Raw genomic sequence first — 20,538 nt, 5'->3', positions numbered from 1 at the left:
TGCTGGCTCATGAATAAGATACGAATCATTTGAAAAATGTGAAAAACTCACTTGTCCTGAGAACAGTCACAAAATAATATGCATAAAAACGATATAATACCCGCTTTCTCGAAGAATCTTCCTCTCCAAACACAAGGTTATAAACTATCAAAGATTTCGAAACAGATGCGCCATAATAACAGAGACTTTTAACCAGCTGATTAAATTGCTGCAAAAAAAGTTTCTGAACTGTAGCAAACTGCCTCATAAATGATTTGTTGATGTAAATGATCCAAAACGATATTGAATTCTGATGTAATCAACATTGTGAGTTTAGTTCACTACAAGAAAATGCATTCCCTTTCAGGAATTAAACCAAAAAGGCATACGAATAAATATTACGTCATCATCTTACATCCTTCCATCAGGGGAGAGAAGATCTAAAAAGTCAATCCTTGGTTCCCCTGTTATTCTGCGCCACTTTGTTTATTTTGTATGCATATTGTGTTTTCTTGTAAAGATGAGACAAAATGCCAGTTTATTTGATTTTCATTTCATTTTTGGGACTAAAGTCAGGCTCAGGGCTACCTAATACCTGCCTTTTCAGCTGGATTTTCAGTGTCAAGTTCTTTGTAGAGTATCTCAGACCACATCTCAGCACTCAAGGCCAGTTCCCAAACAGTGTGTTTTGTGGTGTTTTGATTCTGCCTTTTCCTCTAGGGAACGTTGTCATGAACATTTATTTATTTTGTTGTATTTTACCTATTACATACCATTAGATTTACTGATTGATCGAGCTTTTGCAGCATGAATAAGTGTTCTTCCATTTATTGACCACAGTAGATTCTTGACGATTCCCGGATGAAAAGTCAAAACGTTAAAAGTAAACGGATAAAAAGTCAAAGGACATTAAGTCAACAGACAGAAAGTCAACATCGCAAGAAGTCAAAGGACAAAATGTCAAATGAACAAAAAGTCAACCTGCCAAAAAGTCAACACGCCAGAAGTCAACAAGCTAAAAGTCAACACGCAAGAAGTCAAAAGACATAATGTCAAAGAGACAAAAAGCCGACATGTCAAAAAGTCAACGCGCTAAAAGTCAACACGCTAAAAGTCAACACGCATAAAGTCAACACGCAAAAAGTCAAGACGCTAAAAGCCAACACGCCTAAAAGTCAAAACGCTAAAAGTCAACACGCTTAAAGTCAACACGCGAAAGGTCAACATGCTAAAAGTCAACACGCTAAAAGTCAACATGCTTAAAAGTCAACACGCTAAAAGTCAACACACAAAAAGTCAACAAGCAAATAGTTTATAGGTGCGCGAAAAGTTGATGCGCAAAATGTAGTCAACAGCAAAAAGTAGTATTCAACAGCAGTCGTTAACTAAGTCGGTACAAGTACGCCGCAGCCCGCGTCTCCGGTCGGCGACTGACCCGCGCCGGGCCACCTGATCCCCGGCCGCCGCCCGCTGGGCTTCGGCTGCACCGCATAGCGCGTCTCGGCGCGTCCCCGTACGTGCCCCGACACTACCGATAAGAACGCTACTACCTATTTTTACTTTGCTTTAAAAAGTATATTGGGAATGTGAACTTATCTATATAAAGTTGGCGTACTGTGCCTGCTGGTGGCGGGGGGGGGGGGGCAGTTCCGATAAGGAGACGTAGGGCGGAGGCGAAGATGAAGGAGAGGGACAGTAACTGGTGGCCACAATGCGCTATACTTGTCACCTCTCTTTGGACGTCACAGCTCCGAGGTCCTAAAAAATTGTGTTTTTAGCAATCGCATCTCGATAACTTAATTGACCTATACATTTCGATGAAAATTGGTCACCTTAAAGGTAGTGTGCCAGCTTTCCTGGACCGTATGGAGTTAATGGCCCAGATAAGGAGAACCGGATTTTTAGAACTTATCCATACCTTCAAAACTCATGGAAACGTCTTAAATTCTTCAGATTTTGAGTACCCCAGTGCGAAATTCGCCCCGACGGGTTGTCGGTCGTACCCCAACCACATTTCACACCACTATGAACAATAAATGCACACACTGAAATCGCTATTACCGATATGCTCATCCAATCAAGTTTCGATAAACCCGTTCATCATCATCTCCTGCGGTTTCGAACACGCCTGTTAGGTGGCTTCTGATGCTCGTCGAGGTCGGAATTTCCAAATACGCGTGATGCGTCGGGCCGCGCGCTCTGACTTCGGCCAAGAAAAATGCGTCAGCTGATCATTGTCATTTCTGCCACTTGCGTGTGGTGAAATGGGGTCATAACTTATAAGACGGCTTTTTCATATCAATTACTTTACATAAAATCATATTTCAAACCATAAATAATGTTCGACAGCCAAATAAAAGAAACAATACCAATACGGGCTTACAGTTTAAGGCTCGACATTGTGTTGTCTACGATTAGACAGCTGATAACTCATTCCCGTACGTCGTATGGTCGTAACACTATAATGACCTCTGCTTATTGTCACAAGTGCGCCGCATTCGCGATTGTTGCCCGACGCCTGTTTGCAGGTGAGCCCACTACAGTTGTTATACATATCTAAAAACCGAAAAACTTTTAGGCGAAAAAGGCACTATTCCAGGCCCATTTTTGATTTTTTTTTGCGATATTAGGTAAAAACAGAAGCTTCTTATCCTAGGAAAAATAAAATTGGAAATCTTTCAAAGGTGGCACACTACCTTTAATTGTATGCAGTCCGTGAATATTAACAGGTTGTTGTCTGTTGATGCTGATATGAGCGTTCCTTTCAAGGCAGGACAATGGCCGACAATCACACAATTACCTCTCGTTCCAACTTCCACCTATCTAAAAGAAACGACGCGCTTTACTATTGTACCAATTGTACCATACAATACGCTTGAACTATAATAAAAGTGTGGAATCGCTAATAGAACCCGTGACGGAATCAATTGATGAAAAACGTCTCCCTACACAATATAGGAAATTTGAACAAGCGAACCTTTCGTATCGATAACATTCCGGGCTACTATATTTGTTGAAATAATTCCAGTAAACTGCGCCTGGGACAGCCAGTTGTCTCGAAGGATCATGTAACGCTGCCTCATGACAACCTTACGATGCGAGCGAGCTCCCACCTAGCACGTGTCAACGGATGTGTGTCAGATTTCAGCCAAGCATGCCCGTGTGACCAGCTGAGTCGCGGTTGCGGGCCATGGGAATCCCCATCAGTCGCGCAATGGAGACAGTCTCGCTTCAATGTTCAATGATGCAGGTTATATTGTGCAGCATCCTGCTTAAAGGGACCCTCCCACCTTCAAAAAAGTTAATGAATTGGCATGAAAGTGATGTCGCTCGGTTCAGAAAGAGCAAAAACGAATATCTACCAAATTTCATCGAAAAATATTCACCGGTTTTCAAGATATTAGACTTTTACTTTTGTTTACTTTTTGGGATCTCCGGTGTTCCTAGCGACTTTATTTGAAAGTGCGGCATTTGTTGCGCGCAAAGCAGCATATACCACCGCGTGCTACAAAACGTTTTAGTCAAACATTTAACGGACGTTCGGAAGCCTGATGACGTCATCAGATTCTCGTAATGGTTAAGAGATAGGGACCACGCTGGTCCCACCCTGCAAGTAAAGGGAAGAAATTTCTTGAACACCATAAAGCTGCGGGGGTTGCGACCAGGATAAATGGTGGTTTCTGAACCTGGCCGCAAACTTGGCTATCTCAACTCAAAACTAATGTTAAGGTGGGAGGGTCCCTTTAATTGTGTACAGCTGTTTGTAAATGTTATCTCATGTATGTAATGACTGATGATCCAGGTGTCATTGACTTTGTCTCTTTGACTTGTCCTTTTGAGTTTTTGGATTTTGGCCTTTTTTCCTTTGGATTTTTCGTAATTTGACTATGTCCTGTTGACTTTTCGTCTTTTGACCTTTGTCCTTTTGACTTTTTGTCCCTTTGATTTTTTGTCATTTTGACTTTTTGGACTTTGATTATATGTCTTTTTGACTTTTTGAACTTTTGACTTTTTATTTTGACTTCATGCCCGGTTGACTTGTTGTTTTTTTACTTTTTGTCCTTTTGACTTTCTGTCCTTTTGGGTTTTTTGGATTTTGACTTTATGTCCTGTTCACTTTTTGTCTTTCGACTTTTGTCCTTTTTACTTTTTGGTAATTTGACTTTTTGCCGTTTTTACTTTTGGTCTTTTGACCTTATGTCCATTTGACTTTTTGTCTTTTGACTTCTATGCTAGTTGACTTTTTGTTCATTGACTTTTTGGCAATTTCACTTTTTATCTTTTGACGTTTTATCCTTTTTGACTTTTTGCCTTTTGACTTTCCTCTTTGTTGACCTTTTACCTGTTGACTTTAAAGATTTTTGACTTCGTGCTTTTGACGTAATGTCTGTTGACTAATCATCCTTTTACCTTTTATCATTTGACTTTTTGTCCGGAACCCATTCTTGACAATCCTAATTATAACGAAACCTGTGAATCGCTGAGCTCCATGTGTTATCCCTACCCTTAGCAATGTAACTTCTACCACAAAATGTATTTTGCAGTGGCTAATATTGCTGTTATTATAATTTGATAGCCTCTTAGTGCCCAAAGTTTAAACCATATGCTGATATTTTCTATTTTTGTGCAAAATCAAAAATACTGGCATGCTACCGGCAAGACATGCCAGATACCACGAAAAAACCTGCGGTAGTGAAAATTTACCGGCATGCCAGTAGTGCGGTAGGGAAACTTTGCAACTCTAATGCAGAGGAGTGCGATTTGTTCCCAGAACGTGAATTTTATGTTATAACATAACATGCGCATTGAAAATATCAGAGGTTTGGTGACATTTGATCAATGCAGTTGCTAACAGTCATCCGTAAACCAATGGTAGCTGCTCGCTAACTTTGTGTATTAATTGGTTACACGGGGGCGAAGGCCGGAAACCTCCCGAGATTCGACCATTGTTCACCGCAGGTTTTCCGTTCAACCGGCGGTGTATTGGGAAATGTTCCACGATCTGGGATAAGACGTCGGCTGATTTTCCGATTTTCCGTCTCTCTCGCCCACGCTCCAGTTCTCTGAGCGTGGTCGGCAGTTTTCTGTCGGGCTGTGCTATGTGCTATGTGTGCTGTGCTGTGCGCTATACGGTTGTGGGTTGTGGTGCAGTGCAGTGAGCTCGTTGCTTCAGCTGGAACCGGTGTCAGGCCGTAGCCCTGGTAGCCGTGGAGTCGATTTCCCTTGGGTAAGTGCCAGCTCAGCTTCCCCAGTAAGTGCCAGTTTCCTTTCTGCAGGCGTCAGATAAAACCATTACCCGTGGGATAGATTTAAGGCCGCCCCACACTGGACCTCGCATGCGAGTTGCGAGTTTTTGGGTTTTCGGGTTTCTTCAAAATTAAATAAAACAATCTAAGCTGAGTGACCGACACTACCATCTAACAAGCGAGTCTGCATGTGTTTAGCTTGCGAGCCGCCTTGCATAGCATTCCAAAAGTTGATTTTGAGTCAACTTTCGATTTTTCTCGCTGCGAGGTCTGCGAGTTCTGCGAGGTTTGCGGGTTTTTCCTTGGAGTCGAATTTTGGTTCGTTGCTCTGGTATTGCGACTATATGTAATTTTCTGAAGGTGTACCGGCTTCACTGCATTCATGAAGTCGCCATAAGGGAACGGTCTAATCACTCTATGAATGAGTATTATGCCCGTAAACTCAAAACCCGCAAACTCGCAACCCGCATGCGAGTTCCAGTGTGGGGCGGCACTTAACGCGCACCATTTCTCGTCGACTACTGGTATTCTCAATCGACATATCTCGTCGGCTGTTCCATTTATCTTTGCACTCGCGTCCGTCCCTGGAGGGCCATTGGGCTGTTCACCTTTGACCGGCCTCTCATCGGGGCCGGTGCGTTGAGAGGCGCCTCTATCGCGCCGGTGGTCGACCTCGACAGGTATCGCCGCCTCTGCGGGCGTTGATAGCGCACATTCCTCATTCCTGACACGTCGCCCGTAGCGCGTGGCAGTGCTGACCGCAGACCGTGCCTCTGTGAAGCGCTAGAGTGTAAAATATCGCGTGTACATCGAAACCGTGCGTGTGCAGGAGCAACGTGGATATACGGAACTGAGGCACAACGTTGGGAAAAGCTGAGCTTCTAACACTACGAGAGCGTGGAAGATCAACGCCTGCAGCTATGAAGAGAATGTGGTCCTCGTTCCGTAAGAAGGTGAGGACTCAAAGTTTACCTCTCTACCTGATGAACTGACCAACCGGCACATCCAGTGTCATATCCGGTGGATTTTCACCGCTGCACATTTCACTACTGATATTGGCACGCGGCCAACGTTAGACTAACTACTCCACCTCGCCGCCGGTTCTCCTCTCGTGTGAACTTTCACCTTCTGTACACACCCGGGTGGCCAGCTGAACTTTCCCTGCCCTGCCGGCGGCCGGTCCGCCGGGATCCGCCGTTCAGTGACCGCTAACGGTGGAAACTTGGCCGGTCACCGGCCTAGGAGGGTCGGGGAAGCGAGGAGAGTGTCGGGGGTGGGCTGCCGAGGCTGGCTCGCCAGTCGCCACGCACTGGTGTGAGGTGGTCTGGTCAGTTCGCACGTCGTCCGGCTGGTCCGGTGCTGTCCGGTTTGGTCTGGTCCGTTCATTGATTTAATCAACTCTGGTGACCTGTTTTTGCGGTCATCTTACGGGTTGTCGAAGACCTCGTGGTGTTTCATTGAGCGCCCTCCGATCGCATCACGATGTCATGAACAGCCATTTGGAGAGGACCACCATGACTTGACCTGTGGTGACCCATGGTAACCTCAGGGTGGCACACACAGTCTAGGCAGGCTGGCGAGAGCTTAGAGACGCGACGCTGAAGGATTTCCTGGCGGATTGAGGCGCTGAGCTGCGGCGCATTTGAATTCCTTGCATGCTCGCTGATCGTTCACGGATGAAGGCTCGGCTAAGCTGGGTTTGCTGTAAAACCGGATCCCGAATGCCAGGCTCGCGGTGTGAGGCCGCTATTGCTGCACCGTACTGGACGACGCTGTGCCGAGACGAGCCTGGGCAGTGGATCCTTCTGAAAATTGGTAGGTGTCCTCTTTGTGAGTCAAACGATGACATGGGCGGAACTGGGGAGCTCAAAGAGGGAAGGCTTATATAAAATATTTCGTGCCAAAATTCAAGTGGTTAGGTAGAATCTACTGAAAGGTTAACGTCAGTTATGCCTAAGATATCTTTAATTTTAAAGCTTCCAGTGGCTGCAGTTTTTTCATGTTTCCTGCCTGCTTCTTGGCGTTGCCAGTCAGGCTAAAGCGATAGTCGGCCTGGCCTCTAGGTATCCTACCAGTCCAGCACCGGACATAGTTTATAGTAGCTCTCGCTAGATGGTGCTGTCATCGCCATCACTGCCGACCCCGCCGCCGCCATTGTTCCGTGCTCACGAGCGAAGAGACGCCACCCTGGCCCTACTCCGTCCTGGCATGACGACCTTGGAAGATTTGCAGACGGTCCGAGGGTCAGCCGTGACTTCAAATCACGTGTGATCACTGCGCGAGCCATGGTTCGCTGAGGTTGTCACGAGGCCACGAGAGGTCGCATGAGGTCATGGCGGGTCATGAAGGTCGCGGGCGGTGACATCGCTGTCTGTCGTGATGATGTGATGAGTCACGTTCTGTTCGGCCGTCGGGCTACGTCCGTAACCCATTGTCACGTCAGCCACGGAGGAACAGATAAATCAAACCAGCGGACATTTTCTGTGGAACCAGGCGCTTCGCTCATAATTTGTATACAATTCTGATGGCCGGGAGTTCTGAGCGTCGGCGAATTCTGTTCTCGCTAGCTCTGCGTTATTTTGAACTTGATTTAGGCTAGTGTGAAAGCCTCGGAACAGCTAGATATGTGTGATTGTGTGAGCAGAATAATCTAATGTCACTTGGTGGCTGTTCATTACGGTCGTCGTTGATATCTGCTAAGCTTAAGGTTTGTCCCTTACCTGCCATGCTATAAAGGCATCACTTGGATGGATTTATTACACGCACACAAAACGGGTACCTGCATGAACGCATGATTGCGTATGCACAAAGAACACCAACACAGTTCCAGAGAGCAGACCTCGGAGTTCGGATCTCCTGTGAGTGTGACAACTGGCACGCTGCGCCTTGTTTGCTTGTCTGTTTGCCCTGTTGTTTGTTGTCTGGGCCCGTTCCGTTCCGGGGTGGCGTGTGTCTGTCGGTGTAGACTGACTGCCAAAGTGCCGCGCTGGGTGCATGTTTGCTGGCTGTCCATGTGATATTTATCGCGCTGCAGACCGAACAGAAGGACACCAGGAGTGGCACGCTTGATGACTCATCGCCCGTCCTGTAATGTATTGCACGGTGTCCTTGCATTCTTAGTTGATTAATCCTGCTAGGCAACAGACCCAATTACCTACGAGTCGCCTATTGTTGTTCTCAGTCTTTTGTTTCGCTACTAAGCCTTCAGGTTTTATCCTTCTTATGGATCTCTGCTCTGTCCATTTACGCGCTTCTAGTGTATACTTTTTGCACAGCAAGGATTTCGATTACTGTCTTCCTTTTACCCTCCTCTACCTCTCCAGTTTCTTCTCACTCAGACCACTAGAAAACAGCTCTCCGGAGTCAGTCGTCATGCTGTACGACGTGTCCGTCCGTCGACCTTGGAGTCGCAGTCACTCTCTGTAACCGGGGACGTTCGATGGCCAGCGTTTGTCGGCTCGCTACACTTCAGAGGAGCTCACACCTGCTTCCGGCGGAAAACTGAAGTGATTCTGAACTGATGGACAAGCTGGGTGCTTGCCATGGGACCAGTGTATGTCTCATACGCTTGTAGTGACTGGTAGTACCCGTAAACGTACTCAGCTTGTGGCACATCTGGGTCGACGTTTTACATGGGGGGGGGGGGGGGGCGTTTTTACCGGATATCAATTTCAACCGGAAGCCGCTGAAGACTTAAGTGCCGAAAGAGCAGATGACAGCGATGGCATAGAGATGACAGCAATCGCAACAGCGATTAAGGCGAAAAGACAGCAGCAACACCATGTGTTGGAGATCAGTCGACGGCGTCTGGGCATGGCAGCGAAGACCTCGGCGTCCAGCCGCGAAGTCGGCGGTGTCTACGGCGCCACAAGGTCACTGTCGCCGCTGTAGCTACACGCCGAGCCGGTGGCCGGCTGGACGGCAGTTCAAAAAACGGAGACAAGGACCGGTGACCTTGGCTGGTGAAACGGTGGCCGTAGCCGGACTCCTAGGACTCATAGCCTGGTGGTCGCGACTGGAACTGGTGAAGACAGATCGTCGGGAACACGAAAAGCCTTCGATGTGATTGCAAGACAAACAAGATGATGCTCGTTATTGGAAGTGTACTTGTGAAGACATTCAACATCCTCGAGAACTTCGTGGACAGTTGTGAATGTATTCAGCTTACTGAATGGTCTGTGGACGATAAATACTGGACGATAAATTTCCATGAGTCAATTATTATAAATGCTGGTGGGAAAACCAGCACCACGCACGTCCCGACCTCAGAATGTGGTTTTATCGAGAGCTGGACTTTCAATCATCAACGCCGGCTGTGGTTTAGTGGAACGATTCGGTTTCCGCTATGTTGCCAACACAACATCGGCGCTATGCGTCATATGCGACCCACACTGATAAGTTTGTCTTACGTCAGAGGTCGGCAACTCGTCGGCAGTATGTCACTGACAAATGAAGGCATCAGACCAGGCACTTCAGACTCTCGGGGTTTATTTGACGGTGGTTCGAGCAGCTTCGTCGTCGTTGGACGACCAATTTCTCTGCGGAAGTGGACAACACTTCAATGGAATGATTGAAGGAGTTCGATAGAGTGCAAAAATGTGTACCTATGCCACCACGTTCACTGGACGTCGGACTCAGTCTGTGACCTTGTGTTCGCTATCTGTGCCTGACCGCAGACTGTTGGTGGCAGGCAGCAGTGCCATCTCGGCCACTATGGTCCGTCTGCCGCCGCCACTGCCTCCCCGACCCCTCCCTCGTCAATCACTGGGGGGTAGAGAAGGTAAACACCGCTGCCGACGGCGACGACGGAGGATTGAGACGGACGACGGAGGAGGGAGGGGGAAGAGGAGGGCGGAACAGCAGCAACAGGCGCCACTGTCACTCCCCAGCCTGTTCCGCCGCTGGGGGAGGAAGGAGGCGGCGACGGACAGGGAAGAGGAGAGACGCGCTTAGAGTGGGGTATGGGCCACGTTGTTAATTAGGAAGAGCGATGAACCCTCCGCGACTCCCCAGGTGCTGCGTTGTAAGTAGCTGGTGTTGTCAGAGGAAGTGCCGTTGGTGGAGATATGGGTATCAGCGTCAGCCCTGTTAATGCACCACTCGCGTGTCGCTTGGTGAACAGCATGCACATTGCACAGTGAGCATAGTGCACGGTGTATGATGTAGGGTGCATGGTGTGGTATTGCACGGTTACGAGTGAGCATGTGGGCATGATGCATACGATGCAGATCGTAGTTTTGCAGTGGTGTAACCTTCGGGCAGCTGAGTTTAGGAATCAGAATGCGGCGGTCGTCTCGGCCTACATTCCCAGCAGAGCAGCTGCTCCTAACGGTTACCCATGCTTCACGTTCAATGTCATATACACGTATGTGAACCAATTCTGACTCATGACTCATGGATCATACTCGTTTGTGTATAAACTGTTTGGTCTGGCGCAGTGGTATCCATTAGAGTCCTGCGAACAAATATCCTCCGGGTCTTCTTTTCCTCCTCTCCCCGCTCCATCCAGCCTGTCAGCAGCGATGTCTGTTTCATGTCTGTCCTCTCCCAATCTATCCCTCCATCGCCTCCCCTGCCATCACCTCCAGACAACACCTGGTCGACGCCGCACTGCCTTCGTCGGCTGTCGGCGTCGACGCGGCGACCTTGAGCGCAAACCCGCCCAGTTCGTCGGCGGCGACGCGCGTCGGTCGCGTCGGCCGTCGACGTGAGGCGGTGTTGGACCAGTCGGAGCGAGACCGGCTGGCGGTGAGGGTGTGCGTGTGTGGGGCGTGGGTCGGTAGAATGTGCTGTGTTGAAGAAGGACCAAAACCGTAGGCATACAGTCCATCGACGCGCATTGGAACTGCTGGATATTGCAATTTTACGAGGTGCGTTGGACGTTAAGTGTTTTCGCTCGGGGAAGTTGTGCCAACCTTTCTATGAAATGCTATTGCTGGTGATTGGGATAGGCTGCCGTCACAGCGCAATGCATGGGATTAGTGCCGTCAGCCGACGTCATTCACGCCTGACATAATGACCTGCTGGGCTGGCAAACGTATCGAAACTCTGTTATTGTCGGGTATAAGTGTGGATGTGGCGACGGTAACATTTGTAGGTGGGGAGACCTTGGAGACGGCTGCGATCACAGCTGTGTGGAACACGGCACATGTTACAGTTAGTTCTCGAGACAGGTGTTGACACTTTTCACAGCAGTTCCTACCGATTACTCAGAAGTTGGTTATTCTACAAGTCTTTTCCTTATATGCGTATCTGTCTGTCACCGTCCAGCATCCATCAGTTTGTAGATATTTATTTCGCATGTTACTAACGCCAACATTTGTCAGGTTTTATGCATTTATGTTTTATACTTTTTGGTATAGTTTCAGTCAACTGGTCAGTCAACTGGTTTCAGTTAACCGACTGCGGCCCTGGTGGCGCAGTCGGTTAAGGCGTCGACCCGCGGTGCGGGCGGTGCCGGATTCGGGTTCGATTCCCGGTTCCGCCCGTTCCGCGGGCGTCGTCCCCGGCTGTGTCACCAGGTGTGGGGTAGGCTCCCACTTCAGCCGTAGCCTGGGGGGTGGGGTATGGTGGCCGGGAGGAGGTGGAGCCCTCCTATAATTGGCACAACATTAGAGCCCGTTGGAGGGAGGCCTGAATAAAAAAAACTGCCCCGACTTTTTTAGCTTCTTTTCTGTTCTCTTTCTCGAGTCGTGTGGTGGGTAAAAAAAAAATCAACTGGCGAACGTCAGTACTCCATTAAGTATCATCTAGTTGAGCACATTTAGCGTCATCAGATCTTCTCTGCCAGTGGAGCAGTTCGGCCTGTCACTCAGCTGCCAATTCCGTACGCCGCCAACTACCGACCTGTCAATGCCGCCCGCCCCGTCCCGACATGTCAGTTGTGACGAGTCTGGCCGTTCTGGGGTCTGCCCAACCACGGCCGGAGAGTCGCTAACATGATCGGTTTGCGTTTTTTTTTTTTTTGCTGCTCTTTCGAATCCTTTATTAGCTATGTAGTTTCGAATGGCACTGCGGTCCACTTTTTTAGGTATTATTTGTATTTGTTTTTGTGTTATGTGACGCATCGAATATGATAGGATTCGATGCCGGTAGACGTTCGAGATCGCCGAATGACTGGAATGCGGAAACCTGACAACATGAGAAGAGGAGAAATGAGCTCCTCGAAGGCTGACAGCCCATTTGTAACTCAACGCATTTTATGGATCATTACCTGTGAGCATTATTTTGTAATAGAATCACTCATTCATACGCTCCCTCCAAGGTGATTCTGATAGAAAATGGGTTATTTTTTGGTACACTAACGCGCCAGATTCCCTTGCATCTATCCTCGATCACATTAGAGTCGAGTCCGTTGATCCCATAGTCTGCGGCTACAGATCCTGTCAGAGCCAATTTCAGGCTGGTCGGACGACGCCGGTCGCTATTCCATCGACGACTGGCGTCCGTTAGTCGTTACCTAGCAACGAGGCTCGACGAGTACACAACAGCCCGCGAACACAGCACTGGCCTCGCTGGGGACAAACATTCCTTTCGCCACGTGCCCGACCGCGCTGCAACTATGCCGGACACGTTCGATGTAGGCATTGTGGATCTTACTCGATTGCTGTAGGTGTTGAGGTGTCCAGGTTCTACGGACTTGATGGAGTTGCAGCTAATGTGGTCTCAAGGAGACAGAAAAAGAGATTACTCTTATACATTGAGAAATGAAAGATCTAGATCGCATTGCATCCGAGGCTTCCGCTCGTCGGTTACTTTTATATTGCCTCATCCATCACTGAGATTATGTATTTTTGCGGTGTGAGGATAGTTGATTGGGAAGATAACGGTTGTCCCACGGGCCACGAATACGATACAGCTATCGCATACATCCACAATGCAGCTGCAAGGCGGCGCTGGCAGATCGTTTCCGGCGATGACGTGATTTCTTTGCAATCGCGGCAGGGCTCCTTTCACCGAGGCCGATTGGCAGTCTGCTATGGAGCGATGGTGGCGGCTCTTGTGAAATCCAGCCCGGTATAACCGGCGGCAAAAAGCTATAAATCCTCGTCTGCGGAACCCTGAGAGAGCGACACTCCTCGCTGTTGTCCGGCGCAAGGCATCTTGGTGTCTCTCACACAACTCTTGCCTTGTCTTTTGTATACAGGTCTTGCTTCTCTGCACACTAATGAGAATACGGTTGCGTTAATGACGCTGATGACTCACGGAGAACCCTCATCGCTCGTCGTATGCGAACGCTCCGCCTCTGGGACAACTGCCGTTTTTACGAGCTTCCTCAACAAACACGCCGTTCCAATCTCCATCACTCCTCGGGTGGCTGTGAAAGCTCCTTTCTTGCACGACGGCTGAGCCTGCCGGGCCGTGAGTGGAGCGCGCACTCGGCCTTTGAGGCAGCACCACCCGTCAGCCGCCTCCATTCACTGGTGAGATGCTCTTCGTAGCCTCGTGGCGGACAAAAAAGGAAACTTGAGAAACGGCTGCCATAAAAGAAAAACTCGGAACTCCCCGGCGAGGTCCTTCATCCCAAACTCGGACCGGCGCGGCGGTCTCGTAAATACCACTGCGGTTCCGTTTGCTACGTGCCCGGCGACACTCGCGGTGATTCAGCTACCAGCTGGCGTTTGTGTGAAACCTCCGCGAGCATTCACACGGGCATGGCTGGTCGTAACCGAGCATTAGCGACAAATTGCTCCCGCTCTGTCGCTTGTTGAACCTATCTCCAGGTCGGCACGACCCTTGTTCGTGACCCCAGTCTCTGCCTGCGAGATGCCGCTGGTTCGCTGGGGTCAGCGAGAGCGCTCAATGAGGTCATTGGCCTTCCGAGAGCGTCTCTGCCGTCCGGTGAGTCGCGGCTCTGCTCAGCTGAGGGCTAGCCGGCTGACGGCAGCGACACCTATCGTCTCATCGTGAGGGTCGCGGGGAGCGCCGGGCTTGTGCGCGCTGTGGTGCTGACTATTGTCCAATTTCCACTGTCTGCTGTCTGCTGTCTGGCGGCCTCCCATTGCTGTCTGTCTTCTGTCCGTTGTCTGGTACAGTGGTCAATGGAATGCGGGTACGGACCGTCGGCTGGACGGTTCCCAAGCCCACCTGACCTCACCTCCGCCCACTGCGGCCACCGCTCCGTCCTCGCGCTCCGCGGTAGCTCCCGTGTGCTCGGCTCCGGCTCCCGTGTGCTCCCGTGTGCTCCGGCGCCCCCGGGTCGGCCGGGCCACTGTTGGCGTAATTTGGGGCCACCGGGCACCTGCTATTACAGTCGGGAGCGTGGGAGCGCGTCCGTGCGAACGAAGGTCACTCACCGGACCGAAGGGCCATGGTGGCAGACGCTGGGTGACAGGGCAGGATGGCACGGGGGGGGGGGGGGGGGTTAGCGGGGCCGGGACATGCCAGGAGGGTGGTAAAGTAGAACGGTTTGAAATGTGGACGGTGGTCGTATTATTCGTTGGATGACACTGCAGGAATGGTTAGCGGAAATGACAAATCGATGTTGTGTGGGAGTTATTTTGCGCGGAACATTGTGCTGCGTGATAGAATTAGAAGTTGCGTGTTTTGTGTAAGTTCTATGTCGTACATCAGTGCACGGCATTTCAATAACTTCATTCTAATTTGTACCGGCGCATTGGAGCGTTGTAGAACATCCACAAGTTTATTTTCCTTCGGAGTTGTTGTGCAACCTGCCAGCAACACGTTACGCAAGCTTGCAAAAGTTATGCAAATGTAAACCGGGGGCTGGCCGGTATCGTGCATTGCATAAACGACCGGTGAATTTCAATACTTCTCGAACGGTGCATTGGGGACCCATTTAGCCTCCCATTTCGGGCCTTGTGTCATACTGCTGACACGGTGCAGCGCGTGATCCATGTGTTCTACATGTCGGTGACCATGGCGCTATGACCGCGACCTCCAGGCCCAGTAACTCAGGCGCTGGACGGCCGTCCGGACCTGAAATGACCTCGTAGCTCTCACTTCCTCGGCTGCGCTGGTGCGGACGAGTTGCACGTCGTAACACGGCTCATAAATCATTTCCAGGCTTCCAGCCACGCTAGGCTTGATATTACTACCCTGAGAAACTACGAATGGTTTAATTTTGCCGGCTTTGTAATAGCGAGGCTCTTGATTCATTTTCGCTTGCCTTCATAGTTGGGAGCATTTACCTGACCATGGCTCACTTAACCAACTGCGGGTTAATGATTCATTTCAATGTTAGCACACAGTGAACGAAGTTGCTTCTTCTTGAAGCACAAATGTGAACAAAGGCGCTGCTGACTACCTAATCCTGAAAAGGTAGGGGAAGAGTCAACCGACCATGCGGCATGCAGCCACACACTCTGCATGGCATGATGATTGTCATGAGCTGTGTATTTACTTGTTGCCTCCGTTTTCCGAGCCCCTCGTCCTGTCGGCATAACACGGCATAACACGTATGTTTGCGTACGTGCTGTGTCGTTCCTCTCGCACGTGCTGCTGCCGGTGACAGGGGCACGTGCGGCCCATGTCAGCAGTGTCGACGTGTGTTTGTGTGAGTCACCCCTCCTTCCTCCTCACCCCACCAACCGCGGTGTGTTATGCGTAACTGTTGAGTGGCTGCATTGGGTCGGTCGGCTGAGGCTCTGTGAAATTCAACAGCTGCTCTCCCAGCTGCTGTTTGGAAGTGTCAGACGGCTGCCATTGCGCTGTGGGTGGTATAAGAGGGGCACGGCCGGCCCCTCTAACTCGGCCGGAGCCCGGAATGAGGCGTTTTTGATGAGTGGAATTTGTACCCTAATCATCAAAAGCAGCTGTGCTGCACACCATGTCATGTTCTGCTTTGAAGCTGTTGCAACCAGTGTGCACGAAGTGACGTAGGTTTGTCGTTACTGGAGATGCATGCTGGGAATAAGCTGGGTGTTCCAGAAGCCAATGTGCTAACTTTGCGGACAGCGAATGACGAAATATCCAGCGATTGTCGCCATGCATGTTAGCTTCTTGCCGAGTGCTGTCGATGACGTCATTACTTGTGATGCACGCCGGCATATCTGTGGCGAAGTGAGTCACAGTACGAAACTTCAGAACGAGCCACACTCGTGAAAGCGGCTGTCGTACCCAACATGGTTAATAATGAGATCGGAGGCATTGCATCTCATTATGACCAAGAATTGGTTCCATACTGAACTGGAAGTGACTTCACTCTGCGTTTCTTTTGTCGGTAGCTCTCCCCCCCCCCTAATTCCGTGGACGTTATAATAGATCATGTAGATGCTCCCCGGACGGTCACTGGACGGTCACTGGACGGTCACCGGAAGACCACTATCTGCTCACCGGTCATCGGCTGGTCATTTTGGCCGATCGCCGTTACCGAACTCTTATCGGTCGGTGACAACTGGTCGGGGCCGATTTCACACGACGATCCCAGGCTTGTCACGACCCGTGGACAATCTGGGAGAGTCTGGGACAGTCCGCACGGGAAAAGTCTCCAGGCAGTCGGACAGTAACTCCAGTGGGCAGTGGGGGCAGTGACCGATGCCGCACGGATGGGAAGAAGGTGACAGGGCCCAACAGCCACCGACCATCCGGCGCGATTCACAACTTTGGTCTCCAGCTCATGCTCATGGCTTCGACTGGGTATCACGTTTCATGACTCTCGTCTCCAGCTCCCTCTCACGATTTCGCTCGTATTCTGCCTCTTTCCCCGTCTGCGACTGTTATAATTTCATGAAGTGGCTGATGCCCTTTCAGAAGCCAAAACAGGGTCCAACGCTGTAGCCGCTACAGCTGTGCTACACTCTGCTCTATAACCATGCCGGTTATGAGCGATAAATGCGGACAAACGGCAAAGGAAAACGAAAGAGGTTGTGAATTGGAATGTCCGTACGGCCACTCCCGCTGCTTCTGCATGTGTTCACGCTGTAGGTAGATCCTGTAGTTTCTTACCTTCCTTACCATGTTCTCTGCTTTGTTACCATACCTTGTTCGTTGCTACGTAAGCGTCGCTGGACCCTAACGACGCCCATTGGCGAGCCGGCCTATGTGGGGGCGCTGTCTCCACATCTGCGCTGCACGTGAGGCGTGCAGGGGTGGCTGGCCTTGTGCCGACATCAGACACTCGCTGATGACGCTATTATGACGTCACCGGTCTGCGGCCAGCTGACTGCCACAGGTGGTTCGCAGACGTGGGTGTGTTTGTGAGGGTGTTCCTCGGTTCTGCCGGGATAGCGCTATAGCTCAGGAGGACAGATGGGGATTGTGGGCTTTGCGAGGGACGAGGGTGTAAGATGGGTGGTGAGTCACAGCTGTGCGATTGTGCGCAGCAGAGAGGGGAGAGAGAGAGAGAGGGCGGCAATCATCGGTCCCGTGTGACTCACGGCCGTGTCGTGACTCACGCCGCCTGCTCTGGGTGCCGTGACGAGACTCCGTGACGGCCGCCGGGAACGACCAACGGTCCGCCCGCCCCCGGGCAGGACTAATTATCTGGGGGAGGGACCTGCACTGGCGGTGCACGGTGCGAATAACCTGCGCTACGCCGTGAATAACCTGGTGGTATGACTCGTCGCCAGCGATTGTCCTCTTTGTTGGATAGACTGGGCGAGCGTCTAACTAGGGTCCTTTGTGCGGGCGGCGGATGGTGAGCGTCGGTTCATCAGTGGTGCCCCTGGGGTCAGCCCGTGCGAGTCGCTGATCAGTGGTGCCCCTGGGGTCAGACGGTGGTGATGAGATGGTGACAAGGGAACGTCGGTGCGAACGCCCCGCACAGAGAGCTGTTCCTTGTCTGGGAAGTGGCTGGGAAAAAGTGTCCCTTCTGCCCGTCACTAATCATAAGTGTGCGTGAACGTAGGTGCAGGGCCAACTGAAAGGAAGCAAATGAGAGCTGAATGTGAGTTACAGTCTTTTATCCACAGTTAATGTGTATCTCCTGATTCTATACAAAATCCAGCTGCATTCTTCGGTGGACCGCCATTCGCCGGTCCCCACCTCGCCCCCTTGCGTCCCCCACAAATCGATCGATTCACCACGTGACCGACCGCCCGCGGCGAATCTTCAGCGTCGCCGACCCATCCCCCGTCGACAATCAGTCACGTGACCTGTCCGTCTCCCCTCTCGGGATGGCGTGAAGGTCTGTCGTCCCTGTCTGTCGCTGTCTTCGCTCCAGGGCATTTAAATGGCGGCGTGTCAAATTACGATCGGGTCCGTTGGAGTACTTCACGGGTAGAGTTTCCAGTAGCTCTCAACTTAATTGGATGACGGAACTTGGTTTCTTGCACGCTGCATCTGGTGGAAATGTAAGTTTTCTCACAAGTAAACTACACTGCTTTACGTTGATGATTTGTGTTGCTTCTTCCAGTTTCCTTCCTTATCTCCAAGCACCACACTGCTGACCCTCATTCTCCACTATAGGTTTGAGAACCCCCGGTCGGTGTAGCCAGGTGTGGTTCCTCGCTGCGTGGGGAACGGTCGCCGAGTGGGGGAGGGGAGGGCAGGGGAGGGGAGGTGAGGGGAGGGGAGGGGGACGGCCAGCGGCGGCCGCGGTGCCGCAGCAGTGCTGTGACGGCCGCCGCGTGGTCGGGAACGGTGCCGCCGGTCGTGGGGAGAGTGTGTGACGACTGTGACGTGACGGTCGGTGACGGATTGAGGACCACTGCAAGGAAAAACAGACAGGTAGGAATTTGTCAGAGGGTACCGAAGGGGTGGAGAGTCCACTGACTGCCATTTCCACTGCTGGTATCGCTTTCTGAAAGCTGTGTGTGGCTTCACTGTCTTTTCTTACGACATGACAGTGTTGTTGGTAACGACATGTTTGTGTGAAGGTTCAGTCAATGTGGTGAGGTGCCGTGTTTCCACTTTCCCGCTTGAACCGACCTGGCTGTACACCTTCAACGCTTGCTCACCACCTGCACACATGCTTGGCACTTTCCTGTGCCGCATGCGCTGGGTGCATGAGCCATGACCAAATGAAACCCAGCTAGAAATAGCAGCCACTGACATTGTTTTCTGATGGGTAAGATAAGAAATGCCCAAGAAAAATAAAAGCCCGAAGTGCTGGTTTGTGCATTGATCTGTTCTCGTGAACGAATCAGTTATGAATGCCTGCACAGAGCATTCCTGAGGCAGTACGACGTCGCCCGTCACTCCGCCGTATTTCATATCCACCGTGTGCAGTGAGTGGCCCGGTTAGCCGTCAACCAGAACGGCTCAGGCGGCGGCGGCGACCGTGACAGTCACCAATTGTCAGTCACCAGTCGTCACCTGACGGTGAACGCCGGTCACCAGGTGGCGCTGATGTGACCTCGGCGGACTGATCTGAATTTGGTCACCCTGGAGCGCGCCCGACGAAGGCTGTCGGCCGCCGCTTCGGTGCACAGATAACCCGATATACTGAGCACCTGAGCAGGGGCGCAGCCAGGCAACGGTGGCGGATGGGACGAGATCAGGGGCGGAACGGGCAACGGGGAGACGAGGCTGGCCACCTACGGGAGCAGACTGGCATTATTAGATTGTGCTGGGATTGGCTCTGAAAGTCGTGTGTTAATCGTCATTCTTAGGAATGCATATTGCATATGTCCCGAGCTGAAATTCAGCCAGTAAATTCGGTAGAAGATTCAGAGTCGCTGTATTCTCAAGAAACCGCATTAGATCACTACCGAATAGAGGCAGACTAAGGGCTCTAGGAGTCTAACCTTCACATCGGCCTCTATAGGTATAACAGTAGCAGTGCAGGACCACTGCTGTGAGCATTGATACGGTGCGGTATATACTGCATCCGTTGATAGCCGTTGACGACCCCCGGCCGCCGGGCCAGCGGGTTCACGGCAGCATCAAGAGGTCTATCGCGCCTTGGGAAATGGCTACCGGGATCAGTGGCGATTTGTGCCCGCATTCTACCGGTCTGATAGGTTCAAAGGTCAGTCGGACGGGGGCTTTATTGCATTCGAAGAGCTTCAACCCAAGGCAAAGCTATCATGCTATTATAACTTCGCAGTTAAGCGTCTTTTCAGGCCTCATACTCGTTGATAACAGGCTGCGTTGCTGAGACCTATCAGGCGCCTTGAGGTTCTGGGCTGAAGTTGAACAGACAGTAGTCAGTAGTTCTGACGGAAAATCACCGTTGTATTGGCCAAGGGCGATTAAAACGTACCAACACGCCACTGTACAAACTCCGTGAATGCCCAGAACGGGCATCCGATGTACACATTCTGTGTGAATTGATAGGTACTGCCTATTGCCTTGTTGATCATGGCTCAAGAGAGTGAACTTTCTTATAACAACTGAAATTAAATTGATGCTGTGATACCTATAACCTACCCTCAATTTAAGAAATAGTTATCTTTTCCATAGCCTGACA

General features: G+C 50.8%; 1 protein-coding gene across 4 annotated transcripts in view; it reads left to right on the top strand.

Moving 5' to 3' along the window:
* LOC122374006 (protein numb-like) overlaps positions 1 to 20,538 on the top strand; it is a 70,578-nt gene that overhangs the window by 29,865 nt on the left and 20,175 nt on the right. The window contains exon 1 of one of the 4 annotated variants that reach the window (XM_043352502.1): positions 5,960 to 6,178. The exons of the other annotated variants lie outside the window; for them this stretch is intronic. Coding sequence (XP_043208437.1) covers positions 6,146 to 6,178 — 33 coding nt within the window. The 5' untranslated portion in view covers positions 5,960 to 6,145. Of the gene's footprint in view, positions 1 to 5,959; positions 6,179 to 20,538 lie in introns of those variants that run through there. 4 annotated transcript variants of the gene reach the window in all.

This window comes from Amphibalanus amphitrite, unplaced genomic scaffold (assembly GCF_019059575.1).
Source record: "Amphibalanus amphitrite isolate SeventyFive unplaced genomic scaffold, NRLGWU_Aamphi_draft 001586F_arrow, whole genome shotgun sequence".
Lineage (NCBI taxonomy): Eukaryota > Metazoa > Arthropoda > Thecostraca > Balanomorpha > Balanidae > Amphibalanus > Amphibalanus amphitrite.
This window is presented reverse-complemented; position numbering and strand designations above follow the sequence as displayed.